A 27,958-nucleotide genomic window follows, 5' to 3' on the forward strand; every position below is an offset into this window, starting at 1 on the left:
TCTGGGATTCAGAGATGGACTTCTCCGAGAGGTCACTCAGTGCCACCAGACAGGTCTGAGATTCCCAACTAAAGATAGCCAGAAGTGACCCTAAGGCCCCATCCTCACAGGAACCCTCTCGGCCACTAACTTGTCCTGCTATCTCGCTGACTGATGAGGGTCCAGAAGGCAGTGCATTACATGCATTCTGGGCACTCTGGCATTGAGGGACAGCGGCTATGTAGGCTGTCTCCCCAGGTGAACAAAGTTTTCCCATTTGTCTGACAAGCTGCGGACCCAAATTTCACACCACCCTGACGGACTGGGTAGCCTACTTTCCAGCCCCTCGATAGGCTGTGGATACCACTTTTCCACTCTTCTGACAGGCTGTGGACTATACTTTCCCATCATCCTGACCAATTGTAAGACACAGTTTCCTCCCATTCCACAGGGTAAATATGAAAAAATTGTTTCTTTACCATCAGGTCCTTCAGGTCATCATAGGTGGTGACTGTCCTTGGACCCACTGCTCAAAGTTGGTTTTGATCCCTTCCAGGACATCACTGTAGCTGTCGTGCGGTCCACACAGGAGGGCCCGAAACTTTTTGCGGTAAATCTCAGGAGTCAGTTGATACTATATCAGGGCCCGTTTGGTGGCCTCATAATCTCTGTCTTGGTCTCAAGGGAGAGAGGCGAACCACTCTAGAGGTTTGCATTGGAGCCCTGGGGTTAAATATCATGCCCACTGGTCTCAGGCAGGTGATACTGTCTGCAGGCCTTTTCAAACCCCTGCAGAAATATATCCAAGTCCCTGTCCATAACAGGAAAATGCTCAGTATGAGGTTTAAAGCTGTTGGCATTGCTGGACTCACTTCTCAGTGGGGTGGATGGCTCCTTCTGGTTTCTGGTTAAATTCAGATGGTACTCTTGTGAAGCAATGGCCGGGGAACAACCACAGTGCAGGGAGACTACCGTACACAAGATGAGGCGCAAACAACAATGGGTAAATTTATTGGAAGGCAAGGAATGAAGTGGATGAGCAAGGTGCAAACAGGAGTATGCAATGGCAAAAGATAATTTACAAGAGTTGTATTCTTTAGTTGGGCCGTCAAATAGCACGGTGCTCCAACTATTACAGAATCAATATATGTCACACAAGCAAATGCAAACAATAAACAAAGAATGATGCTACTCTACGTATAACCTCCCTGGCCTCTACTAAGCAGGCCACACGGCTGCCGTATTCTGTCTATTGAAGCCTACACTAGGCCCTGACATGTGCACAAAACAGGAACAAACTCACTGTGATGTTGGGGACTCAGATCTAGTCCTGGGGGGCCCCCAACAGTCTAGTACGGTGGTGCGCACGGCTCTCTGCCAGCTCCATGAAACGTGGTCTTCTCCTTGCTTCTGGGTCCTGGAAACTGTAAATCCCTTTCTCGGTATCTTCGTGGATTCTCAAACTAGCACAGGACAGCCACCCTTGCCACACCCGAAGAGTCTGTCCAATTTCACGAGTTCACTCTGTCCCAAGCTGTGGGACCTCTTTCACAGCAACATGCACAACGTCCTCTGCAGCAGCTCCAGCTCACACGCTCATCAGATTCAACCCCTCCCCTCAGCACAGGGCAGTTCAATAACACAGTCTACTGCAGGGGGGGAGCAGAACATTCCATTACACCAGACAAGGGGGTGCTGTCTCTTAAAGTGGCAGCGTGTTCCTTACTGTCCATAACGACACCACCCCCCCACACACACACACTTGTTCGGCTTGTCGCTCTCACTCAGCTCTCTCAGCATTGCTGAACAAGGTTCAGACGTCCCTCATGATCAACTGCGCCAATTTGCTGTAAGGCCATCTGCAGGTGAGGGTGCACACTACCCTTGTTGCTTATGTGGCTGGCATTCCCAGGTGGGACCACTGTAGCAGCGCCACCTACGCCTTGGCTGCCGTCACCTTCATCAGGGCTCGGGACTTGCTCTGTGTCACATTGCAACAGTTCAGCAATCATTTGTTGCCCAGTTTTGCCAGTGGAGTCAATCTGTTTCATCATGCAGACGGCAATAAGAACACCATTGGCCTTCTGGTTGTACCATGGCTCTCTAACTCAAGTCATAATTGCCAAACAAAGGATAGGACAGAAAAACAAGACAAGGGGAAGAATGTAATTGCTACATGTACAGTATTGTCCCAGATTAAGAAAAAATAATAAAAACATTGATTGCTCAATACTCTGCACAGAATTCTCGCAAGAACCGTGTACGTTTTCAGTGACAGGAATGATTGCATAATCCAGCTACTGATACTCTGTAATATCCCACCGCTTGACACTAATTGTTAAAGATCACAGCCGATAGGGTAGGGCTGAATCACCCTGTCTGTTACCTTTTTGTCAGCCCTCTTCTGCCCCCTATCGTCCGGACATTTACACAATTGACTGACGATTAACGGAGGAGGTCGCAGGCTGTTTCGACTAATAGGCTGGTTATTGGAGAACTAACAGTGAACACATGGCATATATACCTCTGACTCCAAATCATGGAAAGTAGACACATGGTCAAAATTGTTGATGCCCCTCGTTTAATGACAGAAAAACCCACAATGGTGCCAGAAATAACTTGAATCTGACAAAAGTAATAATAAATAAAAAAGCTATGAAACTGAACAAATGAAAGTCAGACATTGCATTTCAACCATGCTTCCACAGAATTTTTTAAAAAAGTAAAACTCATGAAATAGGCCTGGACAGAAATGATGATACCCTTAACTTAATATTTTGTTGCACAACCTTTTAAGGCAATCACTACAATCAAACGATTCCTGTAAATGTCAATGAGACTTCTGCACCTCTCAGATATTTTGGCCCACTCCTCAATATAACAAAAAATACCCAAAAGTGACACCATTCTAAAAACTGCACCCCTTAAGGTGCGCAAAACCACATACAAGTAGTTTATTAACCCTTCAGGTTCTTCATGAGAACTAAAGCAATGTGGAAGTAAAAAATGAACAGTTTACTTATTTCACAAAAAGTTTACTTTGAAACCAAATTTTTATATTTTCACAATTGTATCAGGAGAAAATAGACCACAAAATTTGTTGTGCAATTTCTCCTGAGTACGCCAATACTCAGTATTGTGAGTATAAGTGACTTTCCCGTATGTGCGGGAAAGTCACTGTTTGGGCACATGGCAGGACTCAGAAGGGAGGGAGCACCATTTGACTTTTTGAACGCAAAATTGGCTGGAATTAATGGTGGCACCATGTCGCATTTGGAGACCCCCGATGTACCTAAACAGTGGAACCCCCCTAATTCTAACCAATCCCAACCCTAACCATAACCCTAACCACAACCATAAGCTCAACACACTCCTAACCCTAATCCTAACCATAACCCTATCCACAAACCTAACTCTAACACACCAATAACCCTAATCCCAATCCCAACCCTAACTGTAATCCCAATCATAACCACAACCCTAACTCTAGCCCCAACCCTAACCCTAATTGAAAAATGGAAATAATTTCTTCCCGGAAGTAGACGCTGGCGGACGTGCAAAAAACTCGCACAAGTCTCGCATGTCAATACCCAGCTGAACACTCCGGTCCCGAGAGCCGGCGGCAGAGCCCGGTATTGACGTGCGAGACTCGTGCTAGTCTGACCCCAGCCTACCCCTGTTATACTGACAACTCACAGTTTTGAAGTCTACTGCAAAAGTCCCTTGTATCTTGAGCTTAAGTACTATGGTGCACCTACCTTTTGCCAACTCTGCTGTACTGCAGCCACATCATCAGTGTAATGAAGTCTCATCACGCCACTGCACTTTGGTGAAGGGAGGTGACTAGTGCTCTAATGCCCCTGCAGTTGTTGCTTTAATTGCACTTACATTTTAAAGATGCGACTACAATCAAATATAGGGAACTAGACCACTGAGTTCTAGATATGAGCTGGACCTCCAGTGCCTAATGGAAATATGGCCCTGTGTAGTTGCTGCTCTCAAGTGCTGCAGCTCAGCTCATATTCAAGCAAAAACAGCAACTGAACAGTGAATCGAGCTTTGCAGGACTACTGCATCCATCAGATTATGTTATGATTGAGTCACCGTAGGAGGCAAAAACAGAAATGCTAGCTAAGTCCTGAAAACCAGAGAAGTTGGCAACTATCAGATTGCAGACCCCTGAACCTATCAACACAACTAGCAGTAGCCGTGGGGGGTACCTAAGATGACCTAGACCCCTCGATCACAGCCGGAGAGATACATAGGCCTAAAGAAGGAAAGGGGAAATCTAACTGCCCCAGAGCAGACCCCAAAGCAATAGGCAGCCCCCCACATATAATGACGGTGAAGCAAGATGAAAACACTCTTCCACTGGTCAGGAACATACAACTTTCCACTGGGGCAACGCTCAGGTTTGTCCTCCTGGAACTCTTGCAGAGCAAGTCTCAAATCGGGCGAGATGGCAGAAAGAACTACCCCTTCGCCTAAGATGGTGGCAGGCTTGGTCACCACAGGAGAATCAGCAAAGAAACTCCTAGAGAGGGCGTCTGCCTTGACATTCTTAGTTCCAGGAAGGAAAGAGACCACAAAATCAAAACGTGTAAAAAACAAGGCCCACCTAGCCTGTCTAGGGTTCAAGCGTTTAGCCAACTCTAGGTAAATCAAATTTTTGTGGTCAGTGAGGACCACAACTTGATGTTTGGCTCCCTCCAACCAATGTCTCCACTCTTCAAATGCCCATTTCATGGCCAACAGTTCCCGATTCCCCACATCATAGTTACGTTCAGATAAAGAGAACTTACGGGAAAAGAAAGCACAGGGATTCATTTTAGATGTTACCGGATCCTTTTGGGACAACACCGCTCCTGCACCAATCTCAGAAGCATCCACCTCTACCTGGAACGGGAGTGAGACATCAGGTTGCCGCAGAACCGGGGCGGAGGTAAATCTACGCTTCAGCTCCTGAAAGGAAGCAACCGCCTCCGGAGACCAATTCAACACATCCGCACCCTTCCTGGTCAGGTCAGTCAATGGTTTGGCAATACTAGAAAATTTTGCTATAAATTTCCGAGAAAAATTAGAAAAACCCCAAAACTTCTGGAGGGCCTTCAAAGAAGTGGGCTGAACCCAATCATAAATGGCCTGTACCTTGGCCGGGTCCATTTCAATAGTTGACGGAGACAAAATAAATCCCCAAAAAGAAATTCTCTGTACTCCAAAAAGGCATTTTGATCCTTTGACATACAGAGAATTCTCTCTCAAGATCCGGAACACAGTCCGAATATGTTCCACATGAGAATCCCAATCCTTGGAGAAGATCAAAATATCATCCAGATAGATAATCAAAAATTTATCGACAAAGTCTCGGAAAATATCGTTCATGAAGCACTGGAAGCACTGGAAGACAGAAGGGGCATTAGTGAGCCCAAAAGGCATCACCAGGTACTCAAAATGTCCCTCCGGAGTATTAAACGCCGTCTTCCATTCATCCCCCTGCTTAATGCGGATAAGATTATACGCCCCCTGAGGTCAAGCTTGGTAAACCAGCAAGCACCTCTGACTCTAGAGAATAGATCCAAAATCAGGGGTAACGGATACTGATATTTAATAGTAATTTTATTGAGGGCACGGTAATCAATACAAGGCCTTAAAGAACCATCCTTCTTGGCCACAAAAAAAACCCCGGCACCTAAGGGTGAAGAGGATAGTCTAATATGACCCTTCTCCAACGCCTCCTTAATATAGGACCGCATAGCCTCGTGCTCGGGTACAGATAAATTGAAGAACCGACCCTTAGGAAATTTACACCCCGGCTTTAGTTCAATTGCACAGTCATAACTCCTATGAGGAGGCAAGGACGCAGACTCATTCTCACTAAATACATCATAGTAGTCCGCCAAATAGTCAGGAACCTCATGCGACTGAGGAGAGGTGGAAAAAACCGGAGCCTCACTAAAGGTACACCGGCAACCCCAACTCACCACAGACACAGACTTCCAATCCAAAACTGGATTATGAATCTGCAACCAGGGAAACCCCAGAACAACGGCATCATGCAGACCATGCAACACCAAGAATCTGCAATTTTCTTGGTGGTCTGGGGCGACCCGCATGACCAACTGGGTCCAAAACTGAGGTTTATTTTTAGCCAGAGGGGTAGCATCAATCCCCCTCAAAGGGATAGGCGTCTTCAGAGGTGTCAACGGAAATCCACAAAGTTTAGCAAAATCCAAGTCCATTAGGTTTAGCGCTGCTCCCGAATCCACAAAAGCCTTGGCGGAAAATGTGGACAGGGAACAGATCAGAGTAATCGCCAAAAGAAACTTAGGCTGAACCCCACCAACAGAAAACGTGTGTGCAAAGCGTTTCTCACGTTTAGGACAAACAGAAATAACATGTGAGGCATCTCCACAGAAAAAACACAGCTTATTACGCCTTCTGAATTCCTGACGTTGCGCCTTAGACAAAACTCTATCACATTGCATAGGTTCAGACGTCTGTTCAACCGGTGGCAACACCTCTCGTGTAATCCTGCGTTCACGTAAACGCCGATCAACCTGAATGGCTAAAGACATAGAATCGTCCAGACCAGAGGGAACAGGAAATCCCACCATAGTATCTTTTACGGCTTCTGACAAACCCTTCCGAAAGAGAGCAGCCAAGGCACTATCATTCCAGGTAGTAAGGACCGCCCACTTTCGGAACTTTTGACAGTACAACTCTGCAGATTCTCGACCCTGGTTCAATGCTAACAGGGTCTTTTCAGCCTGATCAATAGCATTAGGTTCGTCGGACAGCAACCCCAAGGCTTGAAAAAATGCGTTCACATTAGTCAGAATAGGGTCATCTGGTTTCAAAGAAAACGCCCAATCCTGGGGATCGCCGCGCAGCAAAGAGATGACAATTTTAACCTGCTGCGCAGGGCTCCCTGACGAGTTAGGCTTCAAAGCAAAAAATAATTTACAATTATTTTTGAAACTCAAAAATTTAGATCGATCCCCAAAAAATACATCAGGTGTGGGGATCTTTGGTTCAACAGCATGTGAACGAGCAAGATAGGCGGAAATTCCTCGCACTTCAGCAGCGAGCTGCTCCACACGATCAGACACTTGCTTTATCTCCATTGAGAGAAAAAAAAAATTCCCCCTACGGCCTCAGAGATATAGAGGAAAGAATATACACACACTTTTTTTTTTTTTTTTTTAAACACAATTCTTTCCTGCTATTGAGTACCCCAGGATCTGCGGTTTGGCGGGTGATTCTGTTATGATTGAGTCACCGTAGGAGGCAAAAACAGAAATGCTAGCTAAGTCCTGAAAACCAGAGAAGTTGGCAACTATCAGATTGCAGACCCCTGAACCTATCAACACAACTAGCAGTAGCCGTGGGGGGTTCCTAAGATGACCTAGACCCCTCGATCACAGCCGGAGAGATACATAGGCCTAAAGAAGGAAAGGGGAAATCTAACTGCCCCAGAGCAGACCCCAAAGCAATAGGCAGCCCCCCACATATAATGATGGTGAAGCAAGATGAAAACACTTACACAGACAGAAAGACAGGCTGAGCAAAGACGGGGCCCAAAAACTACCTAGATAGGAACGGATAGGAAAGCTGCTGTCTGCAATCTGCCAAAACCCTATCAGAGACAAAAGCCAACAAGCTGATATAAAAATGGCCCTGAAGCAACTAAGCTTCAAAAACTAAATCAGCACTCAGGTACTTTCAGAAGACAGAGCTCACGGAACACTGCACACTCCAGCAGGGAGTGGCAGAATCCAAAAAGCAAGAAAAACAAAAACAAATCTTAGATGCAAAAAGGCAAAACAGAAAACTTAGCTTTAGGAGAGCAGGAATCAGACTGGTGTCCAAGAGTCCACAGAGAAACCACAGAGAAATCACCCGCAGGGCAGAAAGGGCGTAGGCTGCCTAAAATCCAGTCAGTGACTCCACTCAGCCAATCGTCTTCATTAGTCCCAGGTGCCTGATAATAAGGCTCACTACCTTCCTTCACTAGAATAGGGAGTTCACCAGGCCTCAGTGACGGAGGGGAAAATGAACTCACAACAAGATTACAAGTTACTGGGTAAAATAGGATATCAGAGTTTTGTGGCTACCAAAACATTAAACATCTACATTTCAACTGATATTATTTGAATCAGAAAATTCATGATAATATTAGTTCAGGATGTCAATAGAAATATATCTTCAACTTTTCCGTTTAAAAGTATGACACAGTGAAGAGTGAATTTGGCAGTTCATTTGACTCAAATGAAAATTAGTCAAAAAATGTGACTAAAAAGCTTCCTTTGGCACCACGCATACAAAGTCCTCTGTGCCTCTTACAATATCTTCACTCAGCCCCAGGGTTTCAAGCGCTGAGAAGACTTGTTTGGTCATAATGTTATGACATGTGTTTCCTGTGATCTAGTCAATACCTTGAAGAGCTTGTGTTGTGATGAAAATGGTTTAGTTGGCTCCAGAAGCTACAGTGCAAAATGAAGATGCCCAAAGAGTTGTAAGGAAAATGTGTGGTAAACAGCCGCACTCTCGAGGATCATTCCATGAAATATATTTTATTCTTCTGCACAAAATTCACCACAGTGGTAAGTAACAATGCAGTGAAGAAAAGAAAAAAAGAAGAACATTTTTTTCAAGCGATTCTTTTGAAACGTTTCAAGCCGAGCCGGGTCTCTCAAATTTGCTAGAAGTAAAAACAAAAAAAGCCAGTGTAACATAAACACATAGGTGAGAGTAAAATAGCATGAAATATTTTTACTACAACAAACTGCACATACAAATAAATAAACATCCCCTGCAATTAAAACAGGTATAAAAAAATAATGACTGAGTAAAACAAGTTTGAAGTAAGCCTTAATATTTAAACTAGTACATGAAAATAAAACCAGATACTCATTTTATTTGGCCTTACATTCATTTTAGGTAACTTTGAACAGAGCAATGAAGAACTGCGAATGATTATAAAGAAGATTTGGAAAAGAACAAGCATGAAACTCCTGGATCAGGTTATCCCACCGATTGGAGGCAAGTATGCTTATATCGTTATGTAGTTTATTTTATCTCATGTAAAATTTAACTTCACTTTATTTTAAGTATCAATATTAGATCTAATTCAAATTATTTATAAAGATTAGGCAACCTCCAAACTCCTGTTGATTGCCTCATCCTTAGGTCTTAGGGTCCCGTTTCACTTAGCGACGCACCAGCGATCCCGACAACGATACTACCTGGTAAGGATTGCTGATGCGTCACTACATGGTCACTAATAAGCTGCCAAACAGGCAGATCTCTTCAGTGACAGCAATGATCAGGTGATCCGTATAACAACTTCTGCAGTCGTTGGTACCTTGTCACACAGCAGCTTTTCTGACGATTCCCACCTGCGTCCCTGAGTTCTGCGTCGCCAACGAGGTCGCTCGTCGTCGTCAAACACAACGATGCGCGATGGCCAGTGGGACACAGACAATGAAAAAATGGCCTAGGACATTCGAGCACGATCAGCGATATCCAGCGGGGGGGGGCCGGTGTCACATGTAGCGAGATCGCTGGAGAGGTCGCTGTTGCGTCACCAGTAGAGTTGAGCGACTTTTGGTTTTTTAGGGTCGCGTTTCGTTTCGTGAAACCCGACTTTTCCAAAAGTCGGGTCGAGCAAGATCGTCCGATTATAGGGAAAAGTCGGGGTCATCCCGAAACACGAAACCCAATGTAAGTCAATGGGGAATAAAAGTCGGCAGTGAGAGGAGGACAGGAAACACACCTACAGTGCCCATTTGAATGCCAAAAGCATCAATTCTTCTTACTTAAGCTTGTTAACCTTAATTAACTTCATAATACAAGTTACGCACTGAAAAATGGGGGTTATTTGGCTAAAGTTGTGGGGGGGAGGGCTGGCTGCAGGTTTTCATGTGCCCTGGGCGAAAGAGCGCCCCTTTAACACATACCACAACTCATCATGCTCCGATACGGCAGAGAAATAGCGGTATAGTACAATGAAAAATACCTCACTTTTTACATCTCATGACGAGGCCCATCTATTTCTCCATACAGAATCATTGGTCCCATATAATGTTTGAAACAGTATATGATGAGCTCCACATAATGCTACAGTATATGTTGGTCCCCCTGGATGAAGCTCCACTGTCTTATGGGCCCAAATAATGCTCCAAACATAATGGGCCCCATTTCTAATGCTCTAGTGTATAATGGGCCCTGTAAATGCTGCTCCAGTGTCTGATGTCCACCTTTGGAATGTTCCAGTGTATGGTGGGCCCCATCTATCATTCTCCAGAGTATAGTGCTCCCCAAAAATTGCTGTCCCAACATTGAAAACAATCAAATAAGTCTCCTCGCTAGGGAATCCCTGTACTTGTCTGGATTCCTCGTCGTCCCCATCTTCCATCTCACTGCACAGTATTTCAACTTTGCAAGTGCTGTGATCCTGAGCAAGCAGGGGGGGCCCACTCGTTGGCGACGGCACTGGCACAGGGCCCCTGATAGTACGGTGGTGTGTCTGATGGCGGGTGGGCCGAACCTGCACTTTCATCTGCAGCTTCCTCTTTGTCACCGTGTAAGATGGAACTGTATATGGGAAGGGTAACCTGAGTTTCATCAGGGTCAGATTCAGGTCGTGTAGCGTGCGAGGGGAATGTAGTGGTCTGGGTCAATGTACCAGCAGATTCATCGAGCAGTGGCTGGGCATCAGTGCACTTGTGTCGCCCCCAGGAGTACGGTCGCCACAGTGGCATTACCTTCTTCCTAGGGAGTGTGATGTCATGCTTGGGAGCAACGGACGATCTCTCTAGCAGGTTAACTGATTGGGCGGCGTTATTCCCACGAGTCATGACCCTCCAAACAGCGTTCATGAAGGCAAAGTGTTTGTTTTACGTGGGCAGTATGGTTGCAAAGCTGAACCTTAAAGGAATGTCCAGAAGGGCACCACCAGGAGTGGAGCCTACGGTTAAATTCGACTCCACCTGGGAAACCTCAACCATGCCAGCTACAGAACAGATGCACACATTGCAAGCTTAATTCCGTTAACGAACGAGACTCCGTCATGCCCCGCGGTCCGAGTCCGGCTTACTAGAGGGACACGTGAGGCTCTGGCACATGAGATTGGCCAATAACTGGTGTGTCATGCCCTTACATGTCTGTGGCTGCATGTGCGCTACACTGAAAAGGCCAGCGTTTGTCGCTTACAGGTGCAGATAACCCACTGAACAACGTTAGTGATGGGGATCACTGATTACAATTATTACCCGCGAACAATGATTTCCCAGTAAGTGCAGGTCAACCGCAGTTCCGGAATTAGGCCTAACCGTCATTCCTGAAAAAATGAAAAACTTACGTGTGCAAACCACAGGTGCTGTAGCTTGCTTAACAGCTCGCCAGCCGTTCTCACGCCCAGTATGGATTACACGTGATTGCACAAAGGTGAGAAAGGGTACCGTATCCCCAGATAACATGTATGGATAGCGTACACATTCAAAATATATGTCTATACATCAGGAGGCAGGCTCAGACGGTGTTAGGCCCAGTATGGATTGCACGTGATTGCACAAAGGTTAGAAAGGGTACCGTTTCCCCGGATAACATGTATGGATAGCGTACACATTCAAAATATATGTCTATACATCAGGAGGCAGGCTCAGACGTGTTAGGCCCAGTATGGATTGCACGTGATTGCACAAAGGTTAGAAAGGGTATCGTATCCCCAGATAACATGTATGGATAGCGTACACATTCAAAATATATGTCTATACATCAGGAGGCAGGCTCAGACGGTGTTAGGCCCAGTATGGATTGCACGTGATTGCACAAAGGTTAGAAAGGGTACCGTATCCCCAGATAACATGTATGGATAGCGTTCACATTCAAAATATATGTCTATACATCAGGAGGCAGGCTCAGACGGTGTTAGGCCCAGTATGGATTGCACGTGATTGCACAAAGGTTAGAAAGGGTACCGTATCCCCGGATAACATGTATGGATAGCGTACACATTCAAAATATATGTCTATACATCAGGAGGCAGGCTCAGACGGTGTTAGGCCCAGTATGGATTGCACGTGATTGCACAAAGGTTAGAAAGGGTACCGTTTCCCCGGATAACATGTATGGATAGCGTACACATTCAAAATATATGTCTATACATCAGGAGGCAGGCTCAGACGGTGTTAGGCCCAGTATGGATTGCACGTGATTGCACAAAGGTTAGAAAGGGTACCGTATCCCCAGATAACATGTATGGATAGCATACACATTCAAAATATATGTCTATACATCAGGAGGCAGGCTCAGACGGTGTTAGGCCCAGTATGGATTGCACGTGATTGCACAAAGGTTAGAAAGGGTACCGTATCCCCAGATAACATGTATGGATAGCGTACACATTCAAAATATATGTCTATACATCAGGAGGCAGGCTCAGACGGTGTTAGGCCCAGTATGGATTGCACGTGATTGCACAAAGGTTAGAAAGGGTACCGTATCCCCAGATAACATGTATGGATAGCGTACACATTCAAAATATATGTCTATACATCAGGAGGCAGGCTCAGACGGTGTTAGGCCCAGTATGGATTGCACGTGATTGCACAAAGGTTAGAAAGGGTACCGTATCCCCAGATAACATGTATGGATAGCGTACACATTCAAAATATATGTCTATACATCAGGAGGCAGGCTCAGACGGTGTTAGGCCCAGTATGGATTGCACGTGATTGCACAAAGGTTAGAAAGGGTACCGTATCCCCGGATAACATGTATGGATAGCGTACACATTCAAAATATATGTCTATACATCAGGAGGCAGGCTCAGACGGTGTTAGGCCCAGTATGGATTGCACGTGATTGCACAAAGGTTAGAAAGGGTACCGTATCCCCAGATAACATGTATGGATAGTGTACACATTCAAAATATATGTCTATACATCAGGAGGCAGGCTCAGACGGTGTTAGGCCCAGTATGGATTGCACGTGATTGCACAAAGGTTAGAAAGGGTACCGTTTCCCCGGATAACATGTATGGATAGCGTACACATTCAAAATATATGTCTATACATCAGGAGGCAGGCTCAGATGGTGTTAGACCCAGTATGGATTGCACGTGATTGCACAAAGGTTAGAAAGGGTACCGTATCCCCAGATAACATGTATGGATAGCATACACATTCAAAATATATGTCTATACATCAGGAGGCAGGCTCAGACGGTGTCAGGCACAGTATGGATTTGACGGCCCAGACTACACAGTGGAGGAGCAGGGAGAGGTAAAGATTGCAAATGCTGGGGCCCTGCCCAAGCAAGGGGGGCCCACTCGTGGGCGTCGGTACTGGCACTGGGCCCCTCATAGTACGGCGGTGTGTCTGACGGCGGGTGTGCACCACCACCGTCAGAGACACTTGATTGCACTATGAAGGACCCTGTACCAGTGCCCGCGCCCAAGAGTCGGCCTTCCCACCTGTCCAGGGCAACGGCACTCGCACGGTGTCGTGCGCTAGGTGGTGACCCCGGCCATGGGGGGGGAGGCAGCACAGTTAGGGAGTTTTAGAAAGTGGCATATGTTGATGTTGGACATTCAGCTGATGCAAAAGGTGAAATAGGTCAAGTCCCAGGAAGAGGTGGACCAAAGCAAGCCATTTTTCTGTCACCCTATGTGTCATCAGGGGAAGGTGGGACAAAATCCTTGGAAACCCATGCGTGGTTCATTTTAATGAAGGTTAGATCATCCACATTTTGGGTTGACAGACGGGTCCTTTTTTCTGTCAGGATTGATCCAGCTGCACTGAAGACTCTTTCCGATAGCACACTTGCAGCTGGGCAAGCGAGCTCCTGTAAGGCATATTGTGCCAATTCAGGCCAGGTGTCCAGTTTAGCGGCCCAATAGTCAAAGGGGAATGACCTGTGTGGGAGAACATCGATATGGGAGGAAAAGTAGTTTGTAACCATAGTTGACAACTGCTGTCTCCTGTCACTTTCCATCGATGCAGTATTACCAGTTGTGTGAGCGGTACTTGAAAAATCAGTCCACAACATTGTCATGAAACCCCTGTCTCCAACGCCACTTCTGCTGTGTGCACCACGAACACCTCTGCCAAGCTGCCCCCGGCCCGTACGGCTCGTGTGAGAACCATCACCGCTGCTGTGTGCTGGGAATGCCTCAAGCAACCGATTTACCAGAGTTGCTTGTTTATTAGCCAATATTAGGTCAAGATTCTCCTGTGGCATGATGTTTTGTAATTTGCCTTTATAGCGTGGATCCAGGATGCTGGCCAACCAGTAGTCGTCATCGTTAATCATTTTGGCAATGCGTGGGTCCCTTTTTAGGATCTGCAAAGCATAATCTGACATGTGGGCCAATGTTCCCGGTGTCAATGATGCACTGCGAGTGCTGGTTGGAGGAGCACTTTCTGGCAAATCCACATCCCTCCAGTCACGCACAAACCCTGTACCAGACCTTGCCACGCCAACATTTTCACTTGCCCCACGAGATGCATCCTCCTCCCCTAAGTAATCATCCCCATCATCCTCCTCCTCCTCCTCTTCTTCCTCCACCTCGTCCAGGAGAGGTCCCTGAGCAGACAATGGCTGAATGTCATCAAGGATTCCCTCCTCCTCTTCCTCCTCATCAACATTGGCTGCAGACGCCTGCTCCTTAAGGTGCGTCAAAGTTTGCATGAGCAGACGCATAAGTGGGATGCTCATGCTTAGGATGGCGTCGTCTGCGCTTACCAGCCGTGTGCATTCCTCAAAACACTGAAGGACTTTACAGAGGTCTTTCAGCTTCGACCACTGCACACCTGTCAACTCCATGTCTGCTCTCAAAGTGCCTGGCCGTGTATCCTCCCACAAATGCATTATGGCCTGCCTCTGCTCGCACAGCCGCTCCACCATGTGCAGGGTGGAGTTCCACCTTGTTGCAATGTCGATAATGAGGCGGTGGTTGGGAAGGTGGAGCAATCGCTGCAGCTTCTGCATACGAACGGAGTGTACAGGCGACCGGCGGATGTGCGCGCACAGTCTTCGCACCTTCTGGAGCAGGGCTGTTAACTCCGGATAATTTTTGAGGAAGCACTGGACCACCAGGTTCAAGGTGTGAGCCAAGCAAGGTATATGGCTGAGTTTTGAAAGGGCTATGGCTGCCACAAAATTACGGCCGTTATCACTAACTACCTTGCCTGCCTCAAGATGTACACTGCCCAGCCATGACTCAGTTTGTCGCTTCAAGTACTCGGCCAGCACCTCGGCGGTGTGTCTGTTGCCCAAACACATCATCTGCAACACAGCCTGCTGACGCTTTCCACTAGCTGCTCGATAGGGGGACACATCGTGTGCAACAGTGGCAGCTGCAGATGGAGTGCTCGTACGACTGCGCTCTGTGGACGAGCTTTCGCTTCTGGAGGAGGAGGAGGAGGAGGGTCAAACGCCTACAGCCAACTGTTTCCTATACCGTGGGCTAGGCAGCACTGTCCCACCACCGCTGTCCCCTGTGGACCCTGCATCCACCACATTAACCCAGTGCGCAGTGATGGCCACGTAACGGCCCTGGCCATGCCGACTGGACCATGCATCAGTTGTGAGGTGCACCTTTCCGCTCACTGACTGCTTGAGTGCATGGACAATGCGGTCTTTCACATGATGGTGGAGGGCTGGGATGGCTTTGCGAGAGAAGAAGTGGCGACTGGGTAGGTCATAGCGTGGTACTGCATAGGCCATGAGTTCGCGGAATGCTGTGCTTTCCACCAACCGAAAGGGCATCATCTCAAACGAGATTAGTTGGCAATGTGGGCGTTCAAACCCAGTGTACGCGGATGAGAGACTGAGTACTTTCTTGACCTACTCATAGTGTCTAGGAGGGTGAGCTGGACTTGAGAGCTGCATATGGTGGAAGTAGCGGTGGACAGGGCGGATTGAGAGAGGGTTGATGATGGTGATGGAGTTGGTGTTCTTTCTGATGGCCTAGAATCAGTCTTTCGTTGATATAACAGTGGGTTTCCCTGACTGCTGTGGCCTTGCAACGACACCTCAACATTTGCTGCTGTGCTAACCGGTGGGCTTACAGTGGGGGAAACAATGTAGCGTTGCTGACTACCTTCGTTGTGATCAGTTGCACATGTGGCACTTGAGGTTTGGTGTTGTGTCCACGCTTGCAAGTGCATGCTGGTTAAATGTCTAAGCATGCAACTGGTATTCAAATTTTTCTGATTTTTCCCTCGGTTAAAGGTCTTTGCGCACTTCTTACAGATAACCTTGGCCTGATCATGAGGATTTTGGTCAAAAAAGTGCCACACTGCACTCTTCCTACTTTGGCAGACATTTTGCGGCCTAGCACGCTGTGATCTTTTGACCCTCTGGACAAGCTGTCCAGCAACTCTTTTGATGTTTGGAACCTGTCTTTGGAGTGCTCCGGGCCTGCCAGATAACAGCTGTTGCGATGTCGATGTCTGCTGTGGATGCTCCTCATCTGAGCTATTGGAAGCAGCACCCTCTTCCCCCAATGGATGCCAATCTGGGTCAACAACTGGGTCATCCATCACCTCCTCTTCTATGTCATGTGCACCTTCCTCTGTGTCACCGTGTATGGTGGTATAGTGTGCGGGAAGGGGAACCTGAGTCTCATCAGGGTCAGAATCTGGCTCTGTACACTGCAAGGACAATGTAGTGCTCTGAGTGAATGTACCAGCAGAATCATCCATCAGCGGCTGTGCATCAGTGCACTCCATGTCAGATTCATCTTGGCCTGGGTAATTCACCATTTCACTTGATAATCCAGGCATGGTATGTGAAAACAGCTCCATGGAGTAATCAGTAGTATGGCCTGCGTCATCCTTCAATCTTGGTTGGGGTGAAGGACACAAGGAAAGGTGTGGTTCATGAACATGAGCCTCCAATGACGACTCAGTGCTTTTACTTTTTACAACTGAAGAAGAGGAGGCGATAGAGCTGGAGGCTGAGTCAGCAATGTAAGACAAAACTTTTTCCTGATACTCTGGCTTTAAAAGCGGTTTGCCAACTCCTAGAAAACTAAGCGTTCGAGGCCTTATGTAGCCAGACGATGACGCAGGCTCAACACCTCCTGCATTCGGTCCTATTTTGCTCTTGCCACTACCATCAGATCCACCACCAACACCATCATTACCAGCTGCCAACCCCCGCCCAATTCCATGGCCTCTTCCACCAGCCTTCCTCATTTTTGGTAGAAATGTAGACAAAATCCAACAAACTATATAGTAATGTAAAACAAGGTACAAGGTGTCTATAGGACAGGGGAGATTTTGAATTTCTGCAGACACTTGTGGACACTGGACACTTTTGGATTGTGTGAGGCCCACTGATATCTGAGCGCTATGTCACAGGCTCGATGGCACAGCTGTGACAAAAGTGACGAGAGGATAAGGGAGATTTTGAATTTCTGCACACACTTGTGGACACTGGACACTTTTGGATTGTGTGAGACCCAATGAATATCTGAGCGCTATGTGACAGGCTCGATGGCACAGCTGTGACCAAAGTGACTAGAGGATAAGGGAGATTTTGAATTTCTGCACACACTTGTGGACACTGGACACTTTTGGATTGTGTGAGGCCCAATGAATATCTGAGCGCTATGTGACAGGCTCGATGGCACAGCTGTGACCAAAGTGACTAGAGGATAAGGGAGATTTTGAATTTCTGCACACACTTGTGGACACTGGACACTTTTGGATTGTGTGAGGCCCAATGAATATCTGAGCGCTATGTGACAGGCTCGATGGCACAGCTGTGACCAAAGTGACTAGAGGATAAGGGAGATTTTGAATTTCTGCAGACACTTGTGGACACTGGACACTTTTGGATTGTGTGAGGCCCACTGATATCTGAGCGCTATGTCACAGGCTCGATGGCACAGCTGTGACAAAAGTGACGAGAGGATAAGGGAGATTTTGAATTTCTGCACACACTTGTGGACACTGGACACTTTTGGATTGTGTGAGACCCAATGAATATCTGAGCGCTATGTGACAGGCTCGATGGCACAGCTGTGACCAAAGTGACTAGAGGATAAGGGAGATTTTGAATTTCTGCACACACTTGTGGACACTGGACACTTTTGGATTGTGTGAGACCCAATGAATATCTGAGCGCTATGTGACAGGCTCGATGGCACAGCTGTGACCAAAGTGACTAGAGGATAAGGGAGATTTTGAATTTCTGCACACACTTGTGGACACTGGACACTTTTGGATTGTGTGAGGCCCAATGAATATCTGAGCGCTATGTGACAGGCTCGATGGCACAGCTGTGACCAAAGTGACTAGAGGATAAGGGAGATTTTGAATTTCTGCACACACTTGTGGACACTGGACACTTTTGGATTGTGTGAGGCCCAATGAATATCTGAGCGCTATGTGACAGGCTCGATGGCACAGCTGTGACCAAAGTGACTAGAGGATAAGGGAGATTTTGAATTTCTGCAGACACTTGTGGACACTGGACACTTTGGATTGTGTGAGGCCCACTGATATCTGAGCACTATGTCACAGGCTCGATGGCACAGCTGTGACAAAAGTGACGAGAGGATAAGGGAGATTTTGAATTTCTGCACACACTTGTGGACACTGGACACTTTTGGATTGTGTGAGACCCAATGAATATCTGAGCGCTATGTGACAGGCTCGATGGCACAGCTGTGACCAAAGTGACTAGAGGATAAGGGAGATTTTGAATTTCTGCACACACTTGTGGACACTGGACACTTTTGGATTGTGTGAGGCCCAATGAATATCTGAGCGCTATGTGACAGGCTCGATGGCACAGCTGTGACCAAAGTGACTAGAGGATAAGGGAGATTATGAATTTCTGCAGACACTTGTGGACACTGGACACTTTTGGATTGTGTGAGGCCCACTGATATCTGAGCGCTATGTCACAGGCTCGATGGCACAGCTGTGACAAAAGTGACGAGAGGATAAGGGAGATTTTGAATTTCTGCACACACTTGTGGACACTGGACACTTTTGGATTGTGTGAGACCCAATGAATATCTGAGCGCTATGTGACAGGCTCGATGGCACAGCTGTGACCAAAGTGACTAGAGGATAAGGGAGATTTTGAATTTCTGCACACACTTGTGGACACTGGACACTTTTGGATTGTGTGAGGCCCAATGAATATCTGAGCGCTATGTGACAGGCTCGATGGCACAGCTGTGACAAAAGTGACGAGAGGATAAGGGAGATTTTGAATTTCTGCACACACTTGTGGACACTGGACACTTTTGGATTGTGTGAGACCCAATGAATATCTGAGCGCTATGTGACTGGCTCGATGGCACAGCTGTGACCAAAGTGACTAGAGGATAAGGGAGATTTTGAATTTCTGCACACACTTGTGGACACTGGACACTTTTGGATTGTGTGAGGCCCAATGAATATCTGAGCGCTATGTGACAGGCTCGATGGCACAGCTGTGACCAAAGTGACTAGAAGATAAGGGAGATTTTGAATTTCTGCAGACACTTGTGGACACTGGACACTTTTGGATTGTGTGAGGCCCACTGATATCTGAGCGCTATGTCACAGGCTCGATGGCACAGCTGTGACAAAAGTGACGAGAGGATAAGGGAGATTTTGAATTTCTGCACACACTTGTGGACACTGGACACTTTTGGATTGTGTGAGACCCAATGAATATCTGAGCGCTATGTGACAGGCTCGATGGCACAGCTGTGACCAAAGTGACTAGAGGATAAGGGAGATTTTGAATTTCTGCACACACTTGTGGACACTGGACACTTTTGGATTGTGTGAGACCCAATGAATATCTGAGCGCTATGTGACAGACTCGATGGCACAGCTGTGACCAAAGTGACTAGAGGATAAGGGAGATTATGAATTTCTGCACACACTTTTGGACACTGGACACTTTGGATTGTGTGAGGCCCACTGATATCTGAGCGCTATGTCACAGGCTCGATGGCACAGCTGTGACAAAAGTGACGAGAGGATAAGGGAGATTTTGAATTTCTGCACACACTTGTGGACACTGGACACTTTTGGATTGTGTGAGACCCAATGAATATCTGAGCGCTATGTGACAGGCTCGATGGCACAGCTGTGACCAAAGTGACTAGAGGATAAGGGAGATTTTGAATTTCTGCACACACTTGTGGACACTGGACACTTTTGGATTGTGTGAGGCCCAATGAATATCTGAGCGCTATGTGACAGGCTCGATGGCACAGCTGTGACCAAAGTGACTAGAGGATAAGGGAGATTATGAATTTCTGCAGACACTTGTGGACACTGGACACTTTTGGATTGTGTGAGGCCCACTGATATCTGAGCGCTATGTCACAGGCTCGATGGCACAGCTGTGACAAAAGTGACGAGAGGATAAGGGAGATTTTGAATTTCTGCACACACTTGTGGACACTGGACACTTTTGGATTGTGTGAGGCCCAATGAATATCTGAGCGCTATGTGACAGGCTCGATGGCACAGCTGTGACCAAAGTGACTAGAGGATAAGGGAGATTTTGAATTTCTGCACACACTTGTGGACACTGGACACTTTTGGATTGTGTGAGGCCCAATGAATATCTGAGCGCTATGTGACAGGCTCGATGGCACAGCTGTGACCAAAGTGACTAGAGGATAAGGGAGATTTTGAATTTCTGCAGACACTTGTGGACACTGGACACTTTTGGATTGTGTGAGGGCCACTGATATCTGAGCGCTATGTCACAGGCTCGATGGCACAGCTGTGACAAAAGTGACGAGAGGATAAGGGAGATTTTGAATTTCTGCAGACACTTGTGGACACTGGACACTTTTGGATTGTGTGAGGCCCACTGATATCTGAGCGCTATGTCACAGGCTCGATGGCACAGCTGTGACAAAAGTGACTAGAGGATAAGGGAGATTGGATTGCTTTTAAAAAAGCAGTTTGCAGAGCAGTGGGTAAACAGCAATGCCAGCCTGTCAGGAAGCCTTAAAAGGCAGCCCAAGAACCAACACCACTGATACACCACAATATAGCCTCCCCTTGCACTGCACACACAGTGACTGGTGTGTTGTGCAGGCCAAATCGCTAGCAGCAGAAGCAGTTTTTTTTTCTTCTCAGCAGGACAAAAAAAAAAAATTGGGATTGCTTTTAAAAAAGCAGTTTGCGGAGCAGTGGGTAAACAGCAATGCAGGAATGTCAGGAAGCCTTAGAAGGCAGCCCAACAACCAACACCACTGATACACCACTATATAGCCTCCCCTTGCACTGCACACACAGTGACTGGTGTGTTGTACAGGCCAAATCGCTAGCAGCAGAAGCAGTTTTTTTGTCTTCTTCCCTGCCTAACGCTCTCCCTACAGAATCAGCAGCAACCTCTCCCTATACTGAGATCGGCAGAAGTAAGATGGCGGTCGGCGTGCACGCCCTTTTATACCCCCTGTGACGCCCACCAAAGCAAGCCAATCACTTGCATGCCCTTCTGAAAGATGGTGGTGACCCCTGCCTATGTCATCACGTTGCCCACAGTGTCCGTGGATCCTGATTGGCTGAAAAAGAGCGCAAAACAAACTTTTGAAACGCGACTTTGGCGCGTAAGTCGCCGACCTCGTGGCCGACCTCATCCTAGGGTCGGGTTTCGTTTCATGAAACCCAACTTTGCCAAAAGTCGGCGACTTTTGAAATTTTTCGACCCGTTTCGCTCAACTCTAGTCACCAGTGATCTCGCTAACGATCTCGCTATGTGAGACGGGGGCTTTAAGCAGTGGTCCTCCACAGCCACCAGACATACATTAGACCTTATCTTCACCTGCCTCTGCTCACCATTTAATCTCACAATCTCACCTCTCCCCCTGTCTGACCACCTTCTACTCACTTTCTCAACCTTGTCCTACTCACCTGCCCTCTATTTCCAGCAACTAGCACACGTAGACCTTAACACACTCTGACTCTATTCTACCCCTGGAACTTCACTCCACTAAACAGAGTGCCACCATTTTCTACAACACCATATTCACATTAGCTATTGACTCAGTCTCCCCTCTTGTGCATGACAAAGTGTGATGAATAAATAGACAACCCTAGCACACCAACCTCACTAAAAAGCTTAGTCAAGTGTCCAGGGTTCATTCACCTGAAGATTTCACCACATTCAAACAAGCAACTTTCACATTCAAGTAGGCCCTCATCTCTGCTAACAAGGAATTCTTCTCAACCCTCATACCTTCTTCATCCCACAACCCAAAGCCGTTAATCAACACTTTTAAATCCCTTCTCCACCCACCACTGCCCCCTCTGACCTCCCTAATCTCTGCAGAAGTCTTTGCCATACATTTTAAAAACAAGATCAACTTGACCAGGCAAATCTCTCCTGCTCAACCACCACAAACCCTGTGTATAATAGACCACTGCCCCATCCCCCATAACATTCCTTCCCACCATCAGTGAAAGAAAGCTACTAATTTTCCCTTCAAATCACACCTCACCACATGTGCATGTGACCCCATCTCACCTCCTCCCCATCTTCACCCCCTCGCTTATCCCGGTCATAAACAGCTCTTCAATCTATCATTAACTAATGGTACCTTCCCTTCTGCCTTCAAACATACTGCAGTCACACCTATCTTAAAGAAACCATCCCTTGACCCGACCTCTGTGTCCGGCTATTGTCCCATATCGTTGTTCCTCTGTGCTTGCAAACTCCTCAATGAACTCCATGCTGAACTTTCCTCCCACCTCTTATCTATCTCACTCTCTGACAACCTATAATCCATTTTCCCTCCCCACATCTCCACCAAAAGTGCCTTAACCAAAACCACTAGCCAGTCACTTACCGCCAAAGTTAACAGACAATTCTCTATACTCCTCCTCCTAGACCTGTCCTCTGCGATCGACACAGTCATCCACTCCCTCCTACTACAGAGCCTATCTTCCTTTGGCGTCAAAATCCTTGCCCTCTCTTTGATCTCCTCATACTTTTCTAACCTCACATTTAGCTTCTCCCGTGCCATACTACCTTTTATAACAAGAGATAGTGAATAAAATGAACTTTTGTTTGTGGGAAAACCCATTTAAATGCCACACTGACAGATTGACGGTAGCATCTAAGTGGTTAAAGGGAACCTGTCAGCAGGATTGTGCATAGAAACCTACACACAGTGTCAGGTCGGCGCCGTTATATTGAATAAAATGATACCTTGGTTGATGAAATACTTCTTATGGTTGTTGTTTAATCTTTAAATTCAGTTTTGTGTTAATGAGATTCTCGTGCCCCAAGGCGGAGTTGGTGTATGTGGTGCTCTGATTAGATATTCATAATGCAGACTGCTGACAGGTCACTGATCCCTCATTGACCTGCCCCCTAGTTTGCATAATGAATATCTGTACATACGTAAAAAAAAAAAACTTCAGCAAATTGTATGTTTAATGTGCCAATAATACGTTTCATTCAAGTTATTTATTCAAGTTATTTAGCTAGAGGAAAGTAAAAAAAAACCCCTCAATTAATTTGAAAATAGCACCCCTGGCTGCGCAGTAGCTGCTATCGGTGTCTAGTTGTGATCCGATAGCTGCTACTGCGCATGCGCCGGTGGCGCCATCTTACTAGCAAAGAAAAAAATTCCTCCTCCAAGATGGTGCCGCCGGCACAGCCCAGTAGCAGATCTCAGAGATAGCATGTAATAAATATAGCATGTAATATTACATTATTTAATCTATTATTTAGCGTAAACACTGTAAAGAAATTGAAGTGCCAAAATTGCTGTATTTGGCTCACAACATCTCCCCAAATAGTGCAATAGAAAACATCCAGAATGATACTAATAAAAATTTTTTGTGGACTCTAAAAAAAAAAAACCCACCCTTCCCCCCTTTAAAAATAAAGACATTTAAAAATGAATAAAAATTATATTCAGTATGGCCTCATCTTGAAAAAGTCTGATCTATCCAAATATGAAATATAAAATTGTATAACCTTTGTGCACCTTGCCATACATGTCGGTCTTGGTGAAGGGTTATTTACCGCAACATGCCATATATGTACAGCATGAGGATAAAGTGGGCACGAGAATGGTACTGTTACAGAACCCCCCAGCAAACCGAATAGGAGATGTATGCCCTTAATGCAGCAACTGACCGGCTGCGACCCCCTGGGCAGAGGTAAACAAGATATCCCACTTCTGACCTCCCCCATCTTTGTAAATCCCACAGCTATTGTAATGTACCTCTGGCGTCTTAATTGGAGCCTGTTATCTACTGGCACAACACACATTGATTGTCCTGCCTCTGTATGTATATATATTCTGAGACCGATGAGTAAAATGTTGTCACACTGGAAATACATGGAGTAGCAGTGATCTTTTATATGTTCCCATGTTACATAGCCTTTCGAACCAACGTCCTTCATTCAGAAGTGAGGAAAAGCAGAGTGAACCACCTAAGAAACGGGGTGGTAATGTAAGCGGTATTACAGCACAGAAGACCCGTTACACTGGTAGCAGCGGTGGGATATGATACACCGTCTATAGGAGTAAAGGACTGAACGGAAAATAACTACCAGAAGTTAAAGAGGAATACATTAAAAGACCTGGTGGAAGCTCGAGGATTAATTGTCAGCAACAAAACAAAAGCGGATTTGATAGCAGCCATCATGGAACACGACAGTGCAGCGCCCCCCAATGTGAATGTGGAAGAGACTGAATTCCAGAGGGAGGTAAAGAGCAGACTGGTGTTCTATGGCCCAAACCCTGCTGTAGAGATCGTACGAGAGGTGATGGCTGATGTGCGTTCTGATCTGAAGGAAAAGATGGCAGAGCGGACCAGGATAGAGCTAGCCAAGATGGAGATGGCAGAGCGGAGAGAGGAGAGTCAGCAAGCAGGGGGAGCTCTGGCCTCTGCCCAGGTACCGTCAGCAGTAAGCCACAAAAAAATCCAGTATAATGCCTTCCGACATTTGGGGGAGGCAGAGGAAGACATTGATGGCTTTCTGCAGGACTTTGAGCGGCAGTGTGCCCTTCATCAAGTGAAGCCAGAGGATTGGGTTCAGGTTCTGGCCAGCAAGCTGACAGGCCGGGCAGCGGATGCCTAACGCAAGGTACCTGATGAGAACTGTATGGACTATGAGCAGGTCAAAGAAGTGATCTTGGCCCAGTATGCGCTGACACCAGAGGCATACCGCCAAAAGTTCCGCGGACTTATAAAACAGATAACAGATACCCACGCTGAATGGGCCTGTAAACTACGGCAGTCACTGCTACAGTGGGTACAAGGGAGCCAAGCAACCACTAAGGACGACGTCCTCCAGCTCTTCTTGCTAGAGCGATTCTTTACTGGACTAAACTCCGAGACAAAAGAATGGCTTCGGGACAGATGGCCAATGACTCTTGAGGAGGCCGCTCGTCTGGCTGATGAACATCATGATGCCAGGAGGTCTCAGTTGTCAGGATCAAACACTGTCACTAGGGGCCCTCCCATGAGTCTGGAGGCCCCTAAACCACAGAAGATTGTCAGGGGACCAGCTAAAACCCCAGCTTACCAGAGTCCCCCTGGGGTGCGATGCCACACCTGCCATCAGCTGGGCCACCTGCAAAGACAATGTCTCAACTGGACTCAGCGTACCCAGTGGCCAAAGGTGGGAATGGCTACCGTCAACCGGGCTGCTGTACACTACTACCAGGGCAAAGCTGACCCGGCATTGGGGGCTATGACTAATCCGGGGATGAAAGAGATGGAGGAAGTGCTGCATGAAGTAGACCCCATGCAGGCAGCCTGGGCAGATAGTCGATAACAGCATCGACAGGTGGTGTGGGTTAATGGGAAATGTATGCAGGGACTAAGAGATTCCGGAGCAACTTTGACCCTTGTGAAGCCTCATCTCGTCCGGGACCAAGAGAAGACGGACCGGACAGTGGCCGTACTTGTAGCAGGGGGAGCCATAAATCAACTGCCCACTGCCAGGATTCACCTGAACTGGGGAGTCGGGGATGGCCTTGTTGAGGTCGGCCTGATGGATGATTTGCCTGCAGACGTCTTGCTGGGAAATGACTTGGGGCCCATGTTGTCTGCATTCTCGGTCGACCCTCTGGCTGAGACCTATCCTGTGACCACCCGGAGACAAGCTCGAGCTGCGGAGGCCGGATCAGACTCAGAGAAGGCCCAGGTAAGACACCCCAGCCCTACACGTATCCCCATAGCCAGACAATTTCTTGGGCCACCCCAGCTGAGTTTAAAAGGAAGGTACTTGAGGATCCCTCATTACAGGGGTATCGTGGGAAGGCACAGGAGGGGAGAGGAGTACTGGAAGGGGAACAGTTTGTATGGCATCAGCGACTCCTCTACCAGGTTACAGAGCAGCGCCACACAGGGACGAGCCCCACTATAAAACGACAGCTGGTAGTTCTCAAGAAGTATAGGCAGGAGCTACTGCGAATCTCTCATGACATACCCTTGGCCGGGCACCTCAGCGTCAGTCGCACCAGGCATCGTCTGACACAAAACTTCTTTTGGCCTGGGGTAACCTATGATGTTCGTCAGTACTGCCAGGCCTGTGACAGTTGCCAGCGCATTGGCAAGAGGGGAGATCACTGCAAGGCCAAACTACACCGCCTCCCCATTGTGGAGGAGCCATTTAGCCGAGTAGCGGTCGATCTGATAGGGCCGTTAGCCAAACCCAGTCCGTCAGGGAAAAAGTAAATATTGACAGTGGTAGATTATGCCACACGGCATCTAGAGGCGGTTGCATTACCTAACATACTGGCAGAGACAGTGGCAGCTGCCCTGCTCCAGGTTTTCTCACAGGTTGGATTTCCCCGGGAGGTTATCTCAGACCAGGGTACCCAGTTTACAGTAGAGGTGACCAATCAACTGTGGATGCTGTGCAGCGTAAAGTCCATTAGAAGCGCCCCGTACCACCCGCAAACCAATGGGTTGTGTGAACGTTTTAACAGAACATTAAAACAACTCATTGCGACTTTTACCAGGACCTACAGGGACTGGGAGAAATTCTTGCCACACCACCTGTTTGCCTATCGGGAGGTGCCCCAAGAATCCACGGGGTTCTCCCTGTTCGAACTTTTATACGGGAGTCGGGTAAGGGGACCCCTAGACTTAGTGCGAGAACACTGGGAAGGGGAGGGAACCATAGAACGGATACCTATTGTGCCCTATGTGCTGGAATTCCGGGACCGCCTACAGGAGCTGACTCAGGCTGTACGTGGGAACATGCAGGCGGTCCAACGGCGCCAGAGCATATGGTACAATTGGAGGGCCAGAGAATGCACCTTTGAGATAGGACAGAAGGTCCTGGTGTTAGAACCAACTAGGCAGAACAAGTTCAAAGCTGCATGGCAGGGGCCCTACCAGGTAGTGGGAAAAATAGCCGACACCACCTACAATGTCGCCGATTGTGATGACCCCAGGGTTATCCGCATTGTCACGCTCGCGCCTTGGCTGAATGGCGCGAGCCGGGGGTTTGTGGCCCCACTACGCCACAAACCAGACTACCCTGGAAGGGGCGTGACTACGACAGTTACCTCGGTCTTCGCTGGAGCCTCTGATGGTGAGGTCAGGCTTGTGCGGCAGGTAGCTGTCAGGTGCCAATCCAGGGTGGTGTCTGGCTGTGGCTGCTGATCCCACTCGGGGACAAGTCACTTGGACAGGTGCTATAGACAGGCAGGCAAGTAGACATGACAGGCACGGCTGAGAAACTGGGCAAGCAGGCGTGGCTTGGAGACACTGGGCAAGCGGGCGTGGCTTGAGACACTGGGCAAGCGGGCACAGCTTGAGACACTGGGCAAGCGGGCACGGCTTGAGACACTGGGCAAGCGGGCACGGCTTGGAGACACTGGGCAAGCGGGCACGGCTTGGAGACACTGGGCAAGCGGGCACGGCTTGGAGACACTGGGCAAGCGGGCACGGCTTGGAGACACTGGGCAAGCGGGCACGGCTTGGAGACACTGGGCAAGCGGGCACGGCTTGGAGACACA

At 47.5% G+C, this 27,958-nt stretch overlaps 1 protein-coding gene across 1 annotated transcript in view; it reads left to right on the forward strand.

Annotated features, from left to right (window-relative positions):
• The window catches only part of CACNA1S (calcium voltage-gated channel subunit alpha1 S), a 387,018-nt gene that overhangs the window by 330,476 nt on the left and 28,584 nt on the right, over positions 1–27,958 (forward strand). The window contains exon 37 of the mRNA XM_073547926.1: positions 8,920–9,021. Coding sequence (XP_073404027.1) covers positions 8,920–9,021 — 102 coding nt within the window. The remainder of the gene's footprint in view (positions 1–8,919; positions 9,022–27,958) is intronic.

The sequence above is a fragment of the Dendrobates tinctorius genome, unplaced genomic scaffold, assembly GCF_039654945.1.
Source record: "Dendrobates tinctorius isolate UK_male_01 unplaced genomic scaffold, ASM3965494v1 ptg000011l, whole genome shotgun sequence".
NCBI lineage: Eukaryota > Metazoa > Chordata > Amphibia > Anura > Dendrobatidae > Dendrobates > Dendrobates tinctorius.